We start from the raw sequence: 23,983 nt of genomic DNA, 5'->3' as shown, positions 1-23,983 counted from the left end.
TAAAAAATTTTTTTGTAGAGATGGGGTCTCTCTATGTTGCCCAGGCTGGTCTCCAGCAACTCCTGGGCTCAAGTGATCCTCTTGTCTTGGCCTCCCAAAGTACTGGGATTCCAGGAATGAGGTACTGTGCCTGGCCACCAGAGGTCCTTTCTATGCTGCAAAGTTGTGGAAGATGAGGGGGAAAACTCCAACTCTTCATACCCTGAGTTTTTGGTTGTGATTGGAATGGAAAAGGTGAAAATATTTAATTTTGGATGCCAGAAATAAATATGTAGTATTTTGTGGGGGGGAATTCCAGCAGAAAGGAAAAAAAATGAACTACATTAGGTACTTAAGCTGGGAGAAAGTCAATCCTTCATGTCACAGCAGGGAAAAAAAGAGGCGGAGGACTGCCTAAATATTGGTTCTATTTTAATTCCAATTCTACATTACATTAAACTCTCCCTGTACTCCTCTCTAATTTACAGCAAATGCTGACACAAATTGGTATGCCTTCTCTTCTTTGACATCAGTGTTTCTCTTGAATTATGTATTTCTATCTGGAATGAGGTTTATGAGGCTAAAGCCTTCTTTCATTAAGATAGGTGAGAACAGAGAAGGATCAACAAGGGGTTGAGTGCAAAATCAAAGTAAGTTGGGGCTAAGATATGCTCAGGGCAGCACTTCACTGCCCAAAGCGACAGTAAGTGGTATTACAAATGACACTGATCTTCTGAATTTCAATACATTGATTAAATTTCAGCTACTATAGAACAAGAAAAACTCTATTAACCTTCATCCCAGAACTGCCAGATTCTTCCTTTATTGATACCCTACAAGTATTTAGTAGCCATTTTTAAGAAAGAGTACAGATAATCATAATAACTGCATCACATGGATTCCATCTAAAATTGAGTCAAAGACAAAAGAAATCCCCTGCCTGACGCAGTATGTCTCAGTCATCTCAGCCTTCACACAGGTTGAGGTGCTTAACCTACCTCACAGTTTGGTGCCGTGGACAGATCTGGCCCCACTATTGGTGACAAATGGCTCCCGGTCCAAGTCAGCCATTAGTTCATATTGACAGAGGCCACTGGCTGGCTCCATCTGGGGCCTGACCATGACTCAGGGCCCATTCTCAGCTTTGTTAGTTTGTGATGGGCTCTGGGCTGGCTGGTCAGACCAGGACTGAAGTGGAGCATTTTGACGAAGCTGTTTTGAGATAACATTTGTAAAAAAATGTAGATACAGTGTCTCGTATTGCCAAATAATATACAGAACAGACATGCCTGATCCTTTCCCTTTTCTATACCTCATTCCACCCTTGGCCTGAGCCTGAGCCTCACCCTATAGATAATCTTCAGCCATCTCTGAAAACTCTTCCATTTTTAATCTTTACCTATCACCCACTTCAACCCAGGAATGGGAACTGGAGATAAGATGAAACTCTTTGTTTTTTCACGTTTCTTGATAATTTAAAAAAGAACATTTTCTGTTTTGCTTATAATAATGTAAAAATTGTCCCTGAGTCAATATGGCTACATTAATGCAGCTCAACCATAATGTTCTTTGGCTGAAACGGGCTGTGCCCAGCAGCCTTATGGTGATGTGGCTTACCCACTGGCACACCCCTTGTTTGGCCAGCCTGAGGAACATGTGAAGGACACTGTCACCCTGAGAGTGGGCTTGGGCCAAGAGCCCAGTGGGCTGCTGTAGCCTCTCTTCAAGTTCAGGGGCAGGTGCTGCTCCCAGCCACGGCCCTCACCGCTCTGCTGGCTGGCAAGCTGCTGAGAAGAATGGCCTGTGGAGGCTGAAAATTGCTGAAAACCTCATTCTGCCCAAAATGTCTGCGGTGAGTTAATTTATTCTATAATTTAAAGAATTCCACATTAATGAAAGAGAAGTGGAATCCTGAGAGCGAGCTAAAAATGGAATTAAAAAGGGCCCATTCTTCAGGCAATATTAATGAGAGCTTTGTATATATATTGGTGAGTAAATGGCAATTAAAACTAAAATGTCTGTTAGTGATTCACTGAGTTCTAAAGGTTGGCCTTTTGCCTTTTGTGGTCAGCAATCCCCCTTTTTTTTGTGACTCCACTATTCTAGACAGAAAACAGTTAATCCAATAGGACTTAGTATCTTACAAAAGATTCGCTAAAATATTTTCTGCCAAATGTTCATCTTCTAACAGCTGCTTTTTTATTTCAGTGAGAGGTACTTGAAATAAAATCATTGTTCTCCAAGAAAAATGCATGCTAAATAATACAGAGCTGCCGGATTATTAAACAGCAAAGGCATTTCATAATATTAGCACCAACCACAGGTTCCACTTCTGCTGATGCACAAAATTTTGAGTAATTAGTCATTGCACAATGTTGTATTTATATTCATTTTTGCTTGAGCTGTTAGGCCACAAAATCAGTAGGCAGTTGCTGTTATAAAAGGATTCTCTGGGTTATTTATAATGTTTCTGCTTCTTCACACTTGCTGCTTCACTCTTGGGTCTTGAGCCAGGTCTACATTGTGAAAATGAAGGAAGGAACTGAGCAATTGTTCTGTGAATCTAACTGCATTGAAAGCTGGTGTGGATGATTCACAACCAACTGTGTATGTCTTGGCTGGTGCACCTGGTATATTTGTCTACACAACCCAAATTCGTCATATACTGGCTGATTTGTCACTTTATCAGGGAAGGATGCATAGTTACGTGAAGGCTGTGTTTCTACCAGGAATAAGCTAGTGTCTAAGGCACAGGCGGTAGGGCAAGTATCTGAACTAGCATTATGTTGCAAAAGAGTTACCTTCAAATGTCAGTTACTTTAAATGAAGGATTGATTTCTGCTCCAAATGCTTCCCTGTTACACAGATCAGTGATTCCCTAGAAGGCAGGCATACCGGATGGAAGGGCATTTACGGATCACCTGAGATTTTAATTTTTTTTTAAGTTATATAGGCATCTTTCTGTGCTATCTGCAGAGAATCACTGATGACAGGAACTCTTTCTAGTGGGAGTAGGTTTTAGCCTTTATGTGAGTCAGAGTAAAAAATATGCTGAAAACCACTCGGACTGACAGAATGATCTGTTTGTTTCAACTATGAAATAACCATCTTAGTTATCTCCCCCCTGCCCCCACTTTTTTTTAAGGAAATGAACTATCTTTATGTCATCTGAATTCCCATGAGCTCTCAAATCCACTTCTCAGCATCCCCATTTCCACTTCCCTAGTCCAGGCTGCCACCATCTCTCACCCAGATCAAAATGACAGTCTCTGGACTTTCTCCCTGACTCCAGTCTTGTAAACTCCAATTTATTCTTCACACAGCAGCCATATTAATCTTTTTATAAAGTATAAATCTGATCAAATGTATCCCTTGCTTAAATGGCTCCCCATTGCCCTCAGAAGTGTGAATTCTCAGAAGTGGCAAAGGAAGCCCTTTACAACCCAACCCTGCCACCTCTTCACCTCATCCTTTCCCACTCTTCTTTGTACTCAGGTCTTTCCAAATAGAACTATTTGAAGCAGCACAAATATGCCATGCTCCCTTTAGCTGCTTCATGAGCTGCTGCCTCTGCCTGAGTGCCACTTTACCAAGCTGCCTCTGCCTTATCCTTCAGCTCAGCTCCTTCCCTTACGCTCTCAAACAGCTTCCCTAGGCTCCTCAGGCTAGATGGGCCCCCTCCACTGCATCACCATGGGACTTCTCATTCTGGCTGTATGGACTATGCACTCTTCTGGATTCCAAGCTCTTTGTGGCCAGGGACTGTCTTATTATGCCAGTGTGTCCCTGGCATACCAATGTATATCCACTGTGTGGCATGTGGAAAATTCAAAGTGTGCTGAATAAGAAAGTGTACAGTGGGATGTGCCTCATTCCATTTTGCCATTCTTTCCAATAGGGTATTTCCTATTTCTTAAGGAACTGTTTTCAGTTCTAGAGGCTGCTTTTGTATCATTAGTCGTGGAACTCCCACGATGCTCTGAGAATAAGATGAAAGGCGGCCTGAGGACCCTGACTGTGATCACTGCCTGTGAAGAAACACAATTTAGGCTTCTCTTTGTAGCAATGTTGTAGCCTAGAGATCTGAAAACTCTCCTTCTACAAGATACTCAGAACTCTGGGATAAAACAGAAGCCTTATTACTATTAGTATATCTAAAAAATAGAAATAAGATTTTCCCAGAGTCCAAAAACAAAGAGAGTTCTAAAAACTACCATGGCAAGAGCATAAACTATGGCCATCCAAGCGGTTTGCTGGTCCGGGTAATCTTTGGGCTTGGGCTTTAATGGCCATGTTTGGACAAAAGGTGGGTTTCAAGCAAAGTGGAGTGCTGGAACTAAGACTCCTACAGAAAAGATGAGCCAGGAAAAAAAAATTCCACCACCGGCTCAGAGAAACAGCAACAAATCCTGTTACTGAGACTTTGTAATGTGATCCTGTTCCTAAGCAGTTTGGGTTGTGAAATTTATACTACTTTTTAAGAAGTGTTTGTTCATATCCTTCGCCCACTTTTTGATGGGGTTGTTTTTTTCTTGTAAATTTGTAAGACATTTATGCAGCCAACAGACACATGAAAAAATACTCATCATCACTGGCCATCAGAGAAATGCAAATCAAAACCACAATGAGATACCATCTCACACCAGTTAAAAAGTCAGGAAACAACAAGTGCTGGAGAGGATGTGGAGAAATAGGAACACTTTTACACTGTTGGTGGGACTGTAAACTAGTTCAACCATTGTGGAAGACAGTGTGGCAATTCCTCAAGGATCTAGAACTAGAAATACCATTTGACCCAGCCATCTCATTACTGGGTATATACCCAAAGGATTATAAATCATGCTGCTATAAAGACACATGCACACGTATGTTTATTGCAGCACTATACACAATAGCAAAGACTTGGAAGCAACCCAAATGTCCATCAGTGATAGACTGGATTAAGAAAATGTGGCACATATATACCATGGAATACTATGCAGCCATAAAAGGATGAGTTCATGTCCTTTGTAGGGACATGGATGAAGCTGGAAACCATCATTCTCAGCAAACTTGCAAGGACAAAAAACCAAACACTGCATGCTCTCACTCATGGGTGGGAACTGAACAATGAGAACACTTGGACACAGGATGGGGAACATCACACACCAGGGCCAGTCGTGGGGTGAGGGGAGTGGGGAGGGACAGCATTAGGAGATATACCTAATGTAAATGATGAGTTAATGGGTGCAGCACACCAACTTGGCACATGTATACATATGTAACAAACCTGCACATTGTGCACATGTACCCTAGAACTTAAAGTATAATAAAAAAAAAATAAAGTACTTAGAAAAGTGCTTAGAAAAAAAAAGGGTTAAAGTTAGGATTAAGGTATAGAGATAGACCTGAAGAACAGATCATCTAAAATATGTAGTTTTATATGCTGTAGTACATTTTAACAAAGGTTTCATAATATAAAGCAGAAATAAACAGACAAAAAGAAGCCATTAAAAAAAAGAAATTTATATTACCTGTGTGGCCAGAAATTCACAAGCCAAGATATCAAAATAAAAGTATTCCTCAGCTAGGGATACTCCTGGGGCAGCAGGCAGAAGCAAAGGCAAATTTCTCAGGCAAGAAATACCTTCAACCTAGACTACATAGGATTCTCACAGATAAAGTACCACTGAAGATAAGCTCACAGCCCGCAATTATAAAACATGACAAAACAATCTACCATGAAAGAGAGTAAGCAGTTACACATGAAATTAGTCCTCAGCAATTTCAGATAATAGAGTCAGCTAAAAGAAACTACAGATACATGTTTAAAATGATTAAAGACAAAATAAGAAATTTTAAAATAAGAATCTACCATATGAAAGAATGGACAGGTTTGAGATAGAATCAAATGGAAATTTTAGAAATGAAAAATATGGTTTCTAAACACAAAAACAGGTTTCTAAACAAATTAGACATGGCTAAGAAGACAATTAATGAACTGGGCAAAAGACCTGAAGAAATAACCCAGAATATAGCACTGAAAGACCAGGATATAGAAATTATGAAAGAGACAAAATTTAAAAGACATGAATAGAAAGAGAAGGTCTACATAGATCTATATCTATATCTATATATCTATATCTATATATATATGTATGGAGAGAGAGAGAGAGAGAGAGAGAGAGAGAGAATATCTAATAGGGTTCCCACAGAAAATAGGGGAAAGGCAACAATAAGAGAAAATGATTGTGAGTTTTTCAGAATTGATGAAAAAACATAAATACTGAGATTCAGGAAGAAGAGTTACGAGTAGTATAAATAAATTCAGATCTAGATTCCCTGTAGTAAAACTGCAGAATGGCAAAGAACAAGAGATGTTTTAGTAAGCTAATACTGTCTTCAAATGTATTATTAATGGCTAATTTCTGGCTCAGTGTGGTGGCTCATGCCTATAATTCCAGCACTTTGGGAGGCTGAGGTGGGAGGATTGCTTGAAGCCAGGAAGGAGTATGAGACAAGGCTGTTCAACAAAGTGAGACTCCAGCTCTAGAAAAAAAAAATCAGCTGGGCATAATGGTGTACGCCTGTGGTCCCAGCTACTCAGGAGACTAAGGTGGGAGGATGGCTTGAGCCCAGGAGTTTGAGGCTACAGTGAACTATGATGGTGCCACTGCACTCCAACATGGGTGGCAGAGTGAGACCCAATATCTTAAAAGAAAAAAGCTAACTTCTTCATAACATTAAGCATCTTAAACACAGGAGTCATAGTGTATTTGTAATATTTTATTTCTTAAAAACTATCAGAAGCAAAAATAGCAAAATGTTAAAAATCAATAAAGCTAGGTGGTGAGTCAATGGATGTTCATGATATTATTCTCTATACTGTTCAGTGTGGTTGAAATATTTCATTTGAAGGAAGGATAAAAGGAGGAAAGGAAGGAAGGAAAGAGAGGCAATCTGATTTGCCTTGGACTAGTGAGGGGAGAAATAAATGTATGTGTTTAATGCAGATTATAGTCACATACAACTTGATCTAAACAATTAGATTCCTACATATTAAAACTAAAAGTTAAAGAGAATACTAAATGAAGGAAAAAGATTTTCCTAGTTGGGAACAGGACAGTCATGGGGAAGGCACCTAGCAGATGTCACTATAATCTTTCTTTTTCTAATTTTTGTTTGCTTGACCAAGGAAAGAAAACAATATAACATTTTCAGTTTTTAGAGCATCTCTTAGGGGAGATGTACTTCACCTAACCTCTGGATCCCTTTGATCTCCAAATCCATAGCTTTTTTCAGGGGTTGTACCACAGTATAGAACACTTCTGTATTTGTTTTTAAAGGAACTGAAATAGGAAGAGGAAAGCAAGAATGAATTGCCTTATAGCTGCTTTAAACTCTGTCTCACTGCAGTACATTCTGTTCACACACACACGTACACATAAGCACATGACATTCATGTAATTAACTGTTTATTCACAGTACATGCCATCAACATAGACACGCAAAGTATACACACCATTAACCTACAACACAAACACACATGCACACACTTTTATACAAAGGGCAGAGTTCAGCAAGCTATGAACCACACACCTCTTTTTCTATTTCCTTGGCCAACTCCATCAGCAGCAATGGGCATTGAGGGCAGTGGGCATGGCTCCCACTGCCATGGGCTCTATGGTTTGGCTCTAGGCGGTTTTTTTTTTCTCTTTTTGAGACAGGGTCTCGCTCTGTTGCCCAGGCTGGAGTACAGTGGCACGATCTCAGCTCACTGCAGCCTTGGTCTCCCAGGCTCAACTGATCCTCTTGCCTCAGCCTCCCAAGTAGTGGGGACTACAGACGTGTGCCACCATACTGGCTAACTTTTTTTGTTGAAATGGAGTTTCGCCATGTTGCCCGGCTGGTCCTGTACTCTTGAGCTCAATCTGCCCACATCTGCCTCCCAAAGTGCCGGGATTATAGGCATGCAGCATCGCGCCTGGCTCTAGGTGGTTTTTTTTCACCTCCTCATAATTTCAGGTCTACCCTAGAAACGTTGTCACTCAATGGAAGCCACTTAGAAAATCTATTGTGTTGTCTTGGCAGATTTGCTCCTGAGAACACCATTACAACATCCTAGGAAGATGGGCGAGGAGTAGACCACAGGCTCACTGCCATATTATCACACCAATGTCTTAGAAGCTTAAGGAGGGTGGACAGGTGGGGCTTAGATGTAGGAAGCTAAGAGGAAGTGAAATCCTAATCGTAGATGGGTAAGCAAGCTCCCATAACCTTATACAGTACCCTCTCACTGGGCAGAGGGACTATTTCATGTCTAGGTCCACAGAACATTCTAAATCTAGATTTAGTTCTTTCTCTCTTGACTTTTTCCAAGGCTGAAACAATGGTTCCTTTTCTGTACTCTACATCCACTTCCATACCCCGCTTCTCTACTACCATATTCCTCTTTCAGTCCCTGGCCATATTTGAGTTCTGAAGCAGGGCCAGGGGCCCAGATCCCCTCAGGGAGCCACTAAGCTGTCGGGCGGTAGTCATATGTACATACATGTCCAGGTCTGACTGTGGGACAGTACCTTGGGAAAATGGAAAAAACAGCCTTAGATTTGGCCCTGGTTCAATTCCTCAAAGTGAAGATGACATTTCTGGTAAACAGTTACAATTAGATTTCTAGAGCCCTGGGTATTCAACTGGTCACATGCAGGATTAAGAAAGATAATTTAAAATATTGAATTCTGCCTGATTAGCTAATAAATGAGGTGATCTGTTGATGTGGAAGTAATGTAATAGAGCTAATATGGCCCCCTGGGCATGACAGATGTCTTGTGCTTTGTCTATCTATCTCTTCTGCAATTACTTTGTCCTCTGTCCTTTCCTTACAGTCAGTGAACTTCTTTTTGTCTTCTTCATTTTTTTCTAGCCACCAGAGTCTGCAGAGTTTTACTAATATCATTTCTAAGGTTAAGAGGGCTGTTTTGGAACCTCATTTGGGTTTTCTTTATTCTATGATGCTGATTTCAGAGATGTCGTGCACTCTCTGTAACTTAGTTTTTTTGGCCTGGTCTTTGTATGACTGTAGGTAAAACAATCTAAGGATATGTTTTTTTTTGTTTTTGTTTTTTCTGGGAAGGAGTCTCGCTCTGTCGCCCAGGCTGGAGTGCAGTGGCACGATTTCGGCTTACTGCAAGCTCCGCCTCCCGGGTTCAGCCATTCTCCTGCCTCAGCCTCCCGAGTAGCTGGGACTACAGGCGCCTGCCACCACACCCAGCTAATTTTTTGTATTTTTAGTGGAGATGGAGTTTCACCATGTTAGCCAGGATGGTCTCGATCTCCTGACCTCGTGATCCACCTGCCTCGGCCTCCCAAAGTGCTGGGATTACAGGCATGAGCCACCACACCCGGCCTAAGAATATGTTTTAAAATGGAAAACTGGGTAATTATTCTGTTTTCAAATCAGTTGTAGGGAGCATTTATATCTAAGATTTATTGTTTCCCTGGGCATCTTAAATGTAGAACTTAAGGAATGTAAGAAATCCAGTTGATCCGCTAGTCCCCTGAGAAAACTAAGGCTCAGGGAGGGTAAGCGACTCTTAACACTCAAACTAGTTACTTTCCCAGAAGGAACCAGAACTCTTTTATTATTTGCAGAGGGCCTGTTATTATATGCCAAGCATTGTATTAAGCAGTGGGGTTGCCCCAAGAGAACTCTCTGAGATGGACCTTAAAGATGGGCAGGAGTTTGCCTCAACTAAAAAGCTAGTTTGTGAATGTTAAAAAAGAATCACATTTTCACTAACCTTTATAGTTTAGCAGTTTATAGTTTAGCTCCTACTTAAAGAAATGTAATGAAAAAATGATTTGGTTATAGTCTCTGAGAGTGGTGCACCTCTCCTCCAGGTTTGATCATTCAGTGATGAGAATGAATGAACATGAGTTGTTCCAGAACCTTTGCTGTCTGGAATGAGCATGATCCTGCAACATCACTGTCCATGTGTATTAGTCCATTTTCACACTGCTATAAAGAAATACCCAAGACTGGGTAATTTATATAGAAAGGAGGTTTAACTGACTCAGAGTTCCGCATGGCTGGGGAGGCCTCAGGAAACTTACAATCATGGTGGAAGGAAGCACTGTTCTCAGGGTATACATGGATTATTTCATTTAAATGAGGCTGCAGTATACTGTACAAAGTAAGCAAGGCCTTTTCAAGATCTGGCAGCTTCTGAAGGTCTACAGAAAAGGAGTAATTATAGACACCTGTATCATGACAAGTGACAAGTAGGCACATCTTCCATGGCGGCAGGTGAGATAGAGCATGTGAAGGGAAGGGAGAAGAGCCCCTTATAAAATCATCAGATCTGGTGAGAACTCACTATCACAATAATAGCATGGCGAAAAGTGCCCCCATAATCCAATCACCTCCCACCAGGTCCCTCCCTCAATACCTGGGGATTACAATTCGAGATGAGATTTGGGTGGGGACACAGAGCCAAACTATATCACCACGTGGTCCTGCTCCTTACCATGGTAGGAAGAAGCTGGAGTTGCATCATGGTACATTGTACTAATATACAGAGCCAAGAGAATATCCATTCTGCTTAATGGTGGGTGATACAAGCTCCTGGTCTATGCTACCTGGTACCCAAATGATCCATAAAGTGGTAAAGTGAACAATCAGATATATAGGGATGTACTAGTAAGAACTAACACATACTAAGGGCTTACATGTGCCAGGCACTGTTCTCAGGGTATACGTGGATTATTTCATTTAAATGAGGCTGCAGTGTACTGTACAAAGTAAGCAAGGCCTTTTCAAGATCTGGCCGCTTCTGAAGATCTACAGAAAAGGAGCCTGTATCATGACAAGTGACAAGGAAAGTCAGTGCTGGAATGTCAAATAAGAGAGAGTGAAGGCTAGGCAGACTGTCACCAAATCAAGAGGCAGGGTGGTGAGTGAGGTAGCAAGTACATGGGTGTTGGAGACAGACAGACAGATAGGCAGACCGACCAACTTAAAAATCAATCCTGGCTCTGCCAACTTACCAGCTGTAGGCCCCTGGGCAGGTCATGTAACATTTGAGAACCATAGTTGCCTCCTCCCTCAAACAGTCAAAAACTCATCCTGCAGGTTGTTCTGAGAATGTGAAGTAACACAGAGTCCAGCATGATGCCTGGCACAGAGTGGTGCCCAGCTTTTATTATTAGCCTAAAGAATCCTCATGCCACCAAAGAATCTAATTTCAGAGGCGAATGAACCAAGGAATTTCAGAGGTCAGAGGTGCCTCAGAGATCAGCCACACCAGACACATCATGCTTAGATGAACAACCTGAGCCCCAAACATAAGACATCATTTGCCCAAAGCAGCACCGCTAGTTAATTACTAAATCAGGGTTAGAACTCAGGCCATCATCTGCTCTTAGCCACTGGGACTGATGACTACAGCTAAACCATATGCAAAAACCCTTGAGATATTTCACCAAAAAGATGATTTAGGCCAGTCCTCTTAGTTTGCTTTGGATTACTTTCTCCTTACAGAACAGCCAATTTTCTAGCATTCACTTCAGGTCACTTCTGAAGCACATTCACTTGATTCCTTGTGTGTATTAGGCTGCTAGGGCTGCTATAACAAAATACCATGGACTGAATAGCTTAAATAATAGAAATTTATTTCTCACAGTTCTGGAGGCTGGGAAGTCCAAGATCAAGGTATTGACAAAGTAGGTTTCATTTTGAGGCCTCTTCTCTTGGCTTGTAGATGGCCACCATCTTGCTGTGTGCTCACATGACTCTTTGTGTGCACGCAGAGAGAGAGAAAAAAAGGGAGAGAGCGAGAGAGTGAGCTCTCTGGTGTCTTTCCTTATAAGGATACTAATCCTATCGAACCAGGACCCTACATGACCTCATTTAACCATAATTACTTTCTTTTCCTATCTCTAAATACAGTCACATTGGGGGTTAAGGCTTCAACATATGAATTTTGGTGGGAACGCAATTCAGTCCACAGCATGGTGTTACATGTTCCTCCATCTCTCATGAGCCATTCCATCCAGGACTGTTTCAAATGGGAGATGAAGTACGTGAACTACCAAATACCTAAACGTGAGGCATCACCTATTGGCTGATCCCTTTTACAACTCCAGATAATCCATCAACCGAAGACCAAGCAATGTGGCAAAAGCCAGAGTTAAGATCACTCAAACTATGATTAATTGTGAGACTGAGGGTTGAAAAGTTAAATGGAAATCTATAAGCAGATTCATTCATTCAGAAAACCTCAACATGAGGAAAATTTGTCTGAAGATCTGCTGTACATTTGAATGACGAACAGAAACAGTGATGCTTTGACATTTATTCTGGTATTTCCAAGAAGAACTGTATAAAATAACATGTTTTCTGAGGAATGGTTTCTTTAAAAAGATTAAGGAAAAAAACCTGTCAAAGTATATAACAAACTAACCAGACTGAAGGAGCCTCAAGTGCCCTCAATAGGAAGGTAATGGAGATCTACGTTTTTGGCACCAGGAGTCTATCCATTCAGAGGTTATCCTACGTCAAGGGGCTCCTCAGCCCAGTTATATGAAGATTATGAACTGCTTGAGAGGTTCTTTGTGAGGATAATGCCCAGTACACCCTCAGAGAAATGGTATCACCGATCTTATTTGCTAGATGTGGCTCCAAATAGCTTTCGGCCATGTCCCAAAGTCGTATTTATTTCAAATTACAAAGTAATACATGAAAAATACAGGCTTATGGAAAAAATCAAATAATTCAGTAGAGTATGGAGTAGACAGAAGTCCCCCTTTATAACACCTTCTCCCCAGCCTATACCCCTTCCCATGAATAATGATCATAACAGCTGGTGAGGTTTTTTCCAGATTTTAAAATATGCATTTACTTAGAGATAGCTAGAGAGTTACTTTCAAGTAAATGGCACTACATTATTATTAATATTTGCCCTTCTCCTGTTGATGATTAGGAAGACACACCTTCTCAATTTTTGGTTATTGCAAACAAAGTTGAATTAAACATTCTTGTACAAATATTTGTGTATGTGAGCATTTTTGTAGGATAGACTCTTAGAAGGAGATTTACTATTTTCTTTCTTTCTTTTTCTTTTTCCTTCCTTCCTTTCTTTCTCTCTCTCTCTCCCTTTCTTTCTTTCTTTCTTTCTTTCTTTCTTTCTTTCTTTCTTTTTCTTTCCTTCCTTCTTTCTTTTCCTTTCTTCCTTCCTTTCTTTCTCTTTCTTTTCTTTTCTTTCAAGACAGGGTCTTGCTATGTTGCCCAGGCTGGTCTTGAACTCTGGGCCTCAAGCAATCCTCCTGCCTCGGCCTCCCAAAGTGCTTGGATTATAGGTGTGAGGCAGCGTGCTCAGCCAAGATTTACTATTTTCAAAGGGAAAGTATATTTTAAAGATTAGTACTGTCAGCTGGGCATGGTGGCTCACGCCTATAATTCCAGCACTTAGGGAGGCCAAGGCAGGTGGATCATCTGAGGTCAGGAGTTCAAGACCAGCCTGACCAACATAGTGAAACCCTGTCTCTATTAAATACAAAAAATTAGGTGGGAGTGGTGGCGCATGCCTGTAATCCCAGCTACTTGGGAGTCTGAGGCAGGAGAATCGCTTGAACCGGGGAGGCAGAGGTTGCAGTGAGCCAAGATTGCGCCATTGTACTCCAGCCTGGGCAACCAGAGCAAAACTCCGTCTCAAAAAAAAAAAAAAAATTAGTACTGTCAAATTTCCCCTCTGGAAACACTGTACAAATTTACATTCCCACCAGAATTACATGATTGTATAATATTTGTTTTGTGATCTCTTTGGACTTAAACATTCTCAAATTTTAATTTTGGCCAAACTTAGGGGTAATAAAGAGGACCTCACTGTTATTTTAATGTGTATATTCCTGACTTCTAATGAGGTTAAGCATTGTCTCATTTCTTTATTTTTTTCGTATTTCTTCTTCAGTGACTTGCCTATTTATATTATTCTAGGGAAATACTTGATTTTTTTAGTTGTAATCACACTATTTTTAGTTGTAATTTTTTTGTTGTAATATGTGCAATTACACATATAATCCTATAATATTGTAAATATTCAAATTAGCTGTAGATATGCGTAGAAAAAATCTGGAAGGATTTACACCAAAAGGTTAACAATTACTTTTAAGTGGATGGGTCATGGATACTTGACTTTCTTCTTTATACCTTTCTGTGTCGCTCCTCTCCTTCCCCACTTGAACACTAAAGTATGTATTAATTTCATAAGTAGAAAAAGCCCCAATAAAGTGATTAGTGGAATAAAGGTGATAATGAAGGTTCTCAAGGCAATTCTAACAGAGGATTTCCAAAGGCACTTTGAGTAGTAGCTGTATCAATAGAGTAAGTCTCTTAAAGTCAGGGTTTGAAGGAAACAACAGTCACTTCTTGGATAAAAAAATTGACAGTGCAGTTCAAAATTAGCCTTATTACTTTACCTCTTCAGCACCCAAGATTCGACCAATTTTTAAACCATATTATTTTACCCACCCAGCCCTTTCTCAAGTGTTGCCAGTCAACAGTAAGGGACACCGAAACATCTTGGCTATAACAGAAGCTTCTGGACAGAAATGTGCAAAGGCTCTATTCAAGGACAAAATGGCTTCTGAGCCACAAATCCCCTCAGAAACTCAACTAATTACCACATGCAAAGAAAGTATATGTTGATCAGAAAGAAGGAGATGAGAAGAAGAAGAATAGTCTGCTGGGGAAACACAGTTCAAGGAGAGTCACGGAGACTAGTACTGGCAGTACCCATGCAGGAACTGCTGAGTATTCAGTCTTCCCAGCAGGACTATGGCTAGGCAGGGAACAGGGCCTCAGGTTGCCTGGGTTGAGAAACGCCTCTTGAGATCACCTCAATTCATTAGTTCTAAGTACATTTTGCAATATTAGTTTGACTTCCACTGGTGGAAGTGACAAGGGTGGGGAGAGGAGAATGTAGGGTGGAGGAAAGGTCACACCAAGTAGGGAATGATGGCCCCTCAGATGCTAGGTTTTCAAAGATTGAACTGCCAGTCTGGATGGGGCCTAAAAGGTGGGTCTATTAATCCCATCCTTGAGACAGCCGGGATGGCCGCGGGCCAGACCCCAGGATGAGAGGAATACAAGAGGCCACCTGGGAAACCTGCGAGTAACCTGCCAGCCCCAGCAATCACCTCATCCTAAGAAAGTGCTTCCGTGCAAACTTTAACAGAAATTATCTCTACTTCTTACTGGTGCAATCCTAATTTAGAGTTAACTCTCAAGCCCTGAGTAGTTATGGGACACCCATGCAGCTGGCTGCCGCTGCCTAGTGCCTCATCAGCAACTTTGAACACTATAGGACTCAAATGTGAAGGATAGAAAGAAAGGAGAATAAAGAATAGGAAAGATAAATTCCCTGTGCCCCTGGCTTTTGTTTGTTCTCAGCTTACTTACATACCCATGCATTGTTACAGAGTGAGTGATTCTTGAGAAGACAGATTTAGCCTACGGACTAAATTCTTGAGAGTGTTATTGTAGATTCCAGGACTTAACCATTTACATAAAGAAAAGCAATTTATATGTCAGAATTTCAGTGCTTATAAGCCAGGGATAACTAATGTTATAATATATCACAGTAGCACAATAATCCTAAAATATACCATGCTTAGGTGTGTGTCTCTGACTATGGAGTGCTTACTCAGTGCAATCCTAAATGCAAGCAGGCAAACCCCTTAACACTCAGGTTGGAAGAACAGAGGGCAGACATGCACGCTCTGTCATTTGGAGGCTGAGATTCAGATAACATATAGAAATGGGAGAAGAGACACATCTGTCATGTCTTCCAAACTGAGCTGAGGACATCTGCAGCTACTGCCACCATCTCACTCTAGTACAACGGGAAAAACAGATGTAAAAATAGAAGTGATATATTCAACTATTAACAGTGAGGCAAAACTGAATATAGCAGTCTGCAGAAGCACTGACGTAGAACGGGAAATGGCTTCTTCTAGGCAGGCTGTCTGCCTTGAGTGGACAACATGCCAACTAAAGATGTTTCCACCATCCATGTCATCCCTGACTTTTTAATAAGGGATTAGGAGGAAGAGAAAAGCAAGAAGGTTACAAACCGACTGAGAGCAAGTAATATCCTCCTGACAGAAAAGTGAAGGAGCCCATTTGTTCAGAAGAAAATGCCTCCCTGGTAGCTCCTCACTCGCCACGTGAATTATCTTCTCTTTATCAGATTTACGAAGAGGCTGCGCAGCTGTGTGCAGAACGGGTAAGAATTTTAATAATGAAAGTGCTGGATGAGAGGACGAAGACAGCAATAAAAAAGATGAGGAAGATTCTAGACCCAGAAAATCACTACCCTGATTCCTGTCAGTGTCACTGCTGCTCCACCTGGGGGATGCTGAGAGTCCATTCACGTATATTCAGCAGGGCAATTCAGTGGAGAGTCTTTATCATGAATATCCATTCATGAGTGAATTGCTTAGGTGGAGCTGTTTCGTTGTTGTTTGAAATATAATTCATGCATCATAAAATTCACTCTTTAAAGGGGTATGCTTTAGTGTTCTTTAGTATTACCCACAAGCTTGTCTGACCATTACCACTGATTCCAGAATATTTTCATCACCCCAAAGAGGAACTCCATACTTATTAGTAGTCACTCTCTGTCCCCTTCCAGCAACCATCAGTTGACTTCCCGTCTCTATGGATTTATAATACCTATTCCAGATATTTCATAGAAATAAAATCATAATATGTGACCTCTTATGCCTGGCTGCTTTTACTTAGTAGTATGTTTTCAAGGTGCATCCATGTCATAGTATGAATCAGTACTTCATTCCTTTTAAAAAAGAATTATTTAATAATTCACCTATTTTAACATAAATAACTCAGTGCATTTAGTATTGTCACAATGTTGTACAATCACCAACCTCTTATCTAGTTTCAAAACATTTCCATTACTCGAAAGTAAAACTCCTTACCCATTAGGCAGTTTCTCCCCATTCCTCCTCCCCCAGTCCCTGGCAACCACCCATCTATATGCTCTGTATCTATGGATTGATCTATTCTAAATATTTCATTTAAATGGAATCATATAATATGTAACACTTTGTGTCTGGCTTCTTTCACTTAGCATAATGCTTTGGAGGTTCATCCATGTTGTTGTATGTATCAGTATTCTTTTTAATGGCTGAATAATATTCCATTGTATGGATATACCACAATTTGTTTATCCATCATCTGCTGATAAACATTGGGTTCTTTCCAATTTTTGGCTATTATGAATAATGCTGCTATGAACATTCACATACAAGTTTTTGTGGACACATGTAAGGTTTAAGTATAAATGCCCAATCCCTCTCCATTCCCATTTTCATGAAGCAAATACTTTAAATTCTTTTAGTAGTTTCTTTTGGTAATTATCTGATGTTTCTGGCAATACACTTATATTGCTTTTAGAAAACCAGTTTTAGGGTTAGGCATGGTGGCTCATTGCCTATAATCCCAGCACTCTAGGAGGCTGAGGTGGGTGGATTGCTTGAGCCCAGAAGTTTGAGACCATCTTGGGCAACATGGCGAAACCCTGTCTCTACTAAAAATATAAAAATTAGCCAGGAATGGTGGCGGGTACCTGTAGTCCCAGACACTTGGGAGACTGAGGTAGGAGGGTCACCTGAGCCTGGGAGGCAGAGGTTGCAGTGAGCCAAGATGGAGCCACTGCACTCCAGCCTAGGCAACAGAGTGAGAACCTGTCTCAAAAAAAGAAAAAAGTCAATTTTAGATATTATCTCTTGAGTTCCAATTATGGAAGACGAGCATTTAGTTTTCTTATGTCCCCCCATGTGCAAATGCACACTCACTTTATCCTCCTATCTTCACAATATTATTCTAATCTCCATTTCTGGTTAAATCTAGAATTAGCATTTACATTGTTATGACTATGCATTTATAGCATTTATAGCCACGTCATGTACAAAGATTATATTCACTTAATCATACTTTTTCCCCTTAGGTTCTAGATGACCTAGAAGGGAAAATTTGCTTTACTTAAACATTTTCCTCAGTTCCTATGTACCAATTAATAGTTCATCTTCAAATTCTGCAAGAAAATGAAAAATCTCTAGATATATTGAAACACACTTGACATTCTACTGTTTTCTTATCAGCAATCCACTTCCCTATCCTCTGATAAGAGTGATTTGTATCTGAAACCAGGCACAGGGACATGACATGAGGCACAGTGTAGGCAGGGAGTGGACCCACCTGAGCTCATAGCCCACTATGAGGAAAGCAGAGCTGACAGGGAGGGAGCCAGTGAGCAAGTGACCTGACTTGCCTGGATGACACCGTTCAGCCCCTGCATTCTGCCATATCTTTACACTTTGCAATTATATGCACCAAATAAATCCCTTTTCCTGCATAAGCCTGAGTTGTGCTTCTGGTGCTTACAACCCAAAGGGGTAGTAACTAACATGGACACTGAGAATAGGGGCTAAGCCACTTCTGTGCATCCATGTAGGTCTTTGAGGAACGCTCATTTCACTTTTAGCAGGAGACACCTAGAGTCTTTTCACTTTAGGTCAGGACTTAAAGTAGTGTTAGTCTAATGGAGGATCGATTTCAGAACTAAGGATCCCCTCAAATTCAGGTTCTTGTCCTTGACAAAACAGAAAATAAACTAATAGTTTCAGAAATGACTAAATATGAAGAGAATAGCAACACCAAGAACACTTTATCAAATTCCTGGTAAAGCACATTTTGAAAGGCAACCAGGATATTAATTTCATGTCACATAACCATTTTTCAAAGTATATTCACATCCAGAACTTCATCAGATCCCCTCAGCCTTTTTTCATAATGACCCACATTTTAAAGTTGCTTCTAAGCATAAAAACAAACCAAAACATATTTTATGAATAATTATGTCTCTTCTAAATAAAAACCCTAAAATGTTTATTCTTCCTCAAGTCTAGTTTACTTACTTTTCTAGTCAGCTCTCCTGAATTCTGTTTTTTTTTTTTGAGATGGAGTCTCGCTCTGTCGCCAGGCTAGAGTGCAGTGGTACAATCTCGGCTCACTGCAACCTCCGCCTCCCGGGTTCAAGTGATTTTCCTGCCTCAGCCTCCCAAGTAGCGGGACTACAGGTGTGCACTACCATGCCCAGCTAAGTTTTGTATTTTTAGTAGAGATGCGGTTTCACTATGTTGGCCAGGATATTCTCGATCTCTTGACCTCGTGATCTGCCCGCCTCAGCCTCCCAAAGTGCTGGGATTACAGGTGTGAAGTGGCGCCTGGCAAGCTCTTCTGAATTCTAACAATAAACAATTTGTGTTTCCCTAGCTTTAGGGGAACCACGAGTCTTTTTTCTAACTTGTTTCCTTTTCATTCCTACTCTGTAGCCATGGCTTGTTCACTTAGCACACTTGTCCTTAGCACAGTACCTTACACAAAAAATGTCTGTGTGGAGTCCATATGCCTAGTTTTGAATCTCCAGCTCTGTTACCTACCAGTAATGTGATCCTGTACAAATTTCTTCTTCTGTAAAATGGAAATAATACCTGTCTCACAGAATTGTTTAAAGATTAAATGAAAAAAAAAAGATTAAATGAGATGTATGCAAAAGAGACACAGCAAGCATGCAGTAAATGCTAGCTGCTAGAATTTGTTGGTTAAAAGAATGATCTCTGCTAAACAGTGCTCCTTGCTGTTCATTTCACATGAGAAGCTTGTAAGACACAGCTACTTGTTCACTGTCTAGAATCTAAGCCCCATGAGGGCAGAGACTTTGCCTTATTTATTGCTATATCCCCAGCAACTATCATATGACTGGGACATAATAGGTACTCCACAAATCCCTATCTGTTGATGAATGACTGGACAAATGAATGAATATAGGTAACACAGGTATAATTTTACTGCTATTCTGATTTTATGAATGAGGAAACTATGTCTCAGAGAGGTCAAGTTGCTTGCATAAAGTCCCACAGAGAGTTAGAGAGGGATTAAAATACAGTTCCCCTGCCTGGTTGTTCTTTTCTTTTACCATATCACTTACTAGGCCTTTATTTCATTATCCAAAAATTCGGGTACAGCATCTAATTAGTTACTAAGTAACAATTTTCAAGGGCTAAACATGATTCTTAAATTTTAAAACTTACCGTGGTATCCACAGCCTTGACTTTCTCAGTGGGAATGTGCTTTGGTTCAGGTTCTGTCTGTGACAGCACCACACATCCCTCAGCCCCTAAGGTAATGATTACCACCTGGCAGCCCCTTTTCAAGAGCACTAATGCAGCCTCCCCAGCATCTGCAGTGCTGCCCACCGTGAGGCCAGTTAAAATCTCAGCCTGGAATACACAAAAGTCAACAGAAACAGTGGTGAAAATAAGTAACCTGGATCCACTTCCAGATTTGTTTTTCTAGAAAATGTCTCCCTTCTTTTTTATAACAACCAATGCAATGGGAACCTTGATAGATACTGGTCCAAGAAAATAAACAAAGCAATAACAGTGACGACAAAAACCATCAATAAAAGACATTCTTGGGACAACTGGGGAAACTGGAATGTGGCTTGGATATTAAATGATAGTATGGAATTACTGACAATCTTCCTAGGTGTGATAATGGTATTGTGGTTCCTCTTAGGAGATGTATGCCAAAGTATTTGGGGTGAGGTATCATGTTGTCTGCAACTTATTCTCAACAACAAAATACTTTTTTTTTTCACTTACTTTTCAACAAAAACAAAACTAAATACACACAGGGAAGAGGAAAAGCAAATACAGCAAAATGTTAACAAATGTTTAGGTGAAATGTAGAGTGTTCATTCAGCTTTTCTGCACATATAATAATTTTAACAAAGAGTTAGTGGCAACAAAGAGAAGTCTGCCAAAAAAAAAAAAAAAAAAAAAAAGGAAGGTTGGAGGGGAGGCAGGAAAGGAGAAATGAAAGGGCCACTGCCAATAATTTTAGTATAAATTGCACCTGTAAGTTTGGCACCCAAGGACATAATCTTCCAAGCCTCTCTTGGGCCATAACGCCTCTTCTCAAATTTCCAGTTTTTGCTTTCCATGTTTGCAGACTACTCATTTCTTTTGTTTGTTTTTGCCAGAGAAGATGGAAGCAGATTAGGAGAGGTAATGACAGGTAGCAGAAAAAGCAATGCCCTGGCATTCAGGAGACCTATCCTACTCACTCAGTCTGTGACCTTCCCCACATCAATTACAATCTGTAAAATCAGGGGGCTTTCAACAAGATCCGTATTTTTCTCCCAATTTCTTTCAATATACTAATTTTTCATTCCATTCTAAGTTTATTTTTCTACTGAGTGATTTAAAAACATTTCCATGACTATTTAGGTTTTCAAGACTTCTAACTGGTTGTTTTTCGTATTCACATGTTGTTGCTTCGATTCTGTTTTTCTTTCACAAAATTTTTTATTCTTTCATAATGAATGTTAATCTTAATTATACTATTTAAGGTATTTTTTGCATTGTTTATTTATTTAGAGATAGTATCTTGCTCTATTACTCCAGCTGGAGTGCTGTGGCATGATCATAGCTCACTACAGCCTCAGACTCTTGAGCTCAAGCAATCCTTTTGCCTCAGCCTCCCAAATACTGGGACTCCAGGCATGCACCGCCACACACAGCTAATCTTTTATTTTTGTAGAGACAGGATGAAGTCTCATTATGTTCTGCAGGCTGGTCTCAAACTCCTGGGTTCATGTGATTCAACTGCTTTGGCCTCCCAAAGCACTGGGATTACAGGTATGAGCCACCGCGCCTGGCTGAATTTTATTATATGAATTTCATCTTGGGCAAATTCATTTGTAGGTTGTTGATTGTGTTGGGTGAATTTTGTAGCATTATGTTTTTCATTTGCAGGCTCACTGTACTTACTGTGAGTTGGAAGGCTGTCACACGTCAGCTCCCACCTGGTTGATCCCTGCTTTTCAGTGTTTTTTTTTTTGAGAGAAGAGTCTCGCTCTGTCACCCAGGCTGAAGTGCAGTGAGGAGATTTCGGCTCACTGCAACCTCTGCTTCCCAGGTTCACACGATTCTCCTGCCTCAGCATCCTGAGTAGCTGGGACTACAGGTACATGCCACCACACCTGGCTAATTTTTGTATTTTTAGTAGAGATGGGTTTTCACCATGTTGGCCAGGATGGTCTTGATCTCCTGACCTCGTGATCCACCCGCCTTGGCCTCCCAAAGTGCTGGGATTACAGGTGTGAGCCACTGCGCCCAGCCCTCAGTGGTTTTACAGTAGCTTCCCCCAGGTACACAAGAGTCTCTAAACCAGAAGCAGATATTATATTGGCAGTTCTTGCTCTGCTGTTTCTGGGGCTACTGCCAGTCCAGTCACTAAGTCAGTAATTGGCTTGGTTTACTTCTTGGTCAGAGGCTGTGTCTCTGTCCTGCTAACTCCTCAGGTTGGGAGCCTTAAATATGCTTCAGGCAGCAGGGGCAGCAGATTCCTCCACCTTTTACTGTTAGCAAGGGAGCCACAGCCTAGCCTGTATGGTTTCCATCTGTGGGCTCGGCTCCAGTCCACTATAAGTGGCACACTTTTAGTGTCCATGACCCACAGCGGGTGAACTTCCTACCACTTCTGCCTGTTTCTGGGGCTAGTGTACAGCCAGCATATCAAGGGCTGAATGCTCTGTCAGGCTGTTCCACTTCTGATTTGTGGAGTTATTTATCTTGTTTCAGAGCTTGTAAGTATCTTTTCATTGTGTCCATTAGTATTTACATATCAGTGGTTTGTGTTTGGAGCAGAGTGAGTATCGTAAGCATGAATTTACATTACTGCTGTGATTAGAGTTCAACTATAAGAACATTAAGCTTTTTTTTTTTTTTTTTTTTTTTTTTTTTTTTTTTTTGAGACAGAGTCTCCCTGTAGCCCAGGCTGGAGTGCAGTGGTGCGATCTTGGCTCACTGCAACCTCCACCTCCCAGGTCCTGGTTCAAGCGATTCTCCTGCCTCTGCCTCCTGAGTAGCTGGGCTTACAGGCATGTGCCACCATGCCCAGCTAATTTTTGTATTTTTAGTAGAGACGGGGTTTCACCATGTTGGCCAGGCTGGTCTTGAATTCCTGACCTCATGATCTGCCCGCCTCGGCCTCCCAAAGTGCTGGATTACAGGCATGAGCCACCGCGCCTGGCTCCAGAACATTAAGCTTTTAATGTTTTTCTTTCTTCCATTAAGTTTCTGAGACCAATTTCCTTAAAGACCAGAGTTCTTTAATTTATTTATTTCATAAGCATTTACTAAGTGCCAGCAGGTACAGTGTAGCAGATGTTATTTTCCAAAGATAACTGTATTAACCTATATCATATCACACATCCTGGTTTTACACTGTGCCAATGACAATCTTCTAGTAAGGGGTGGGGTACTAGGGTGGACCTTCCTGCTTAAATCAATAGAATGAGTCAGAAGTGATGCCGTGTTATTTCCGAAGCTAACTCATAAAAGCCAACATGGCTTCTGTCAGGTGTCTCCTTCTCTCGGGAAGCTGGATCTTGAAACCCAGCTACCATATTATGAGGAAGCCCAAGTCACACGTAGAGGCCATGTTTACATGTTCTGGCCAACAACCTCATTATGCCCCCAGCTGAAAGCCAGCATCAACTGTCAAGCATGTGAGTGAAGAAAACTTCCAGCTTTCGGCCTTTGAGTCTTCCAACTGAAGTCCCGGGAGTCAAACTATGCTATCCCCTGTGTGAATTCCTGACATGCAAAAAACTGGGAGTGACAATAAATAATTATTGCTCTTGTAAGCCACTACATTTTGGAGGTATTTTATTATGCAGCAATAGATAACTATATACACAGGGATAGCCATCAGGGATACAAGAGTGAGTAAGACAGATGTCTCTGACCTCATGGAACTTGTAATTTAATGGAGTAGACAGAAGAATTGAATAAGTAATTTGAGCTGTGATGAACATTTGAGGAATAAATAGAGTGCTCTTCAAGTATCTAGCAGGAAAATTTAGGCCAGTTTGGC

The 23,983-nt window shown here is 40.9% G+C and overlaps 2 protein-coding genes across 8 annotated transcripts in view; one reads left to right on the top strand and one right to left on the bottom strand.

The window, feature by feature from the left end:
• BABAM2 (BRISC and BRCA1 A complex member 2) overlaps nucleotides 1-23,983 on the top strand; it is a 577,548-nt gene that overhangs the window by 36,471 nt on the left and 517,094 nt on the right. The gene's annotated exons all lie outside the window — the stretch shown is intronic.
• RBKS (ribokinase) overlaps nucleotides 1-23,983 on the bottom strand; it is a 113,112-nt gene that overhangs the window by 29,310 nt on the left and 59,819 nt on the right. For 2 of the 7 annotated variants that reach the window (XM_055253184.2, XM_055253182.2), the window contains exon 7: nucleotides 20,131-20,319. The exons of 1 other annotated variant lie outside the window; for it this stretch is intronic. In XM_055253184.2, coding sequence (XP_055109159.2) covers nucleotides 20,131-20,319 — 189 coding nt within the window. Of the gene's footprint in view, nucleotides 1-1,503; nucleotides 2,496-11,637; nucleotides 11,751-16,089; nucleotides 16,227-17,603; nucleotides 17,722-20,130; nucleotides 20,320-23,983 lie in introns of those variants that run through there. 4 more of the 7 variants (XR_010117233.1, XM_055253183.2, XM_055253185.2 and 1 more) reach the window with 4 other exon arrangements.

Source organism: Symphalangus syndactylus, chromosome 18 (assembly GCF_028878055.3).
Source record: "Symphalangus syndactylus isolate Jambi chromosome 18, NHGRI_mSymSyn1-v2.1_pri, whole genome shotgun sequence".
Taxonomy (NCBI): domain Eukaryota; kingdom Metazoa; phylum Chordata; class Mammalia; order Primates; family Hylobatidae; genus Symphalangus; species Symphalangus syndactylus.
This window is presented reverse-complemented; position numbering and strand designations above follow the sequence as displayed.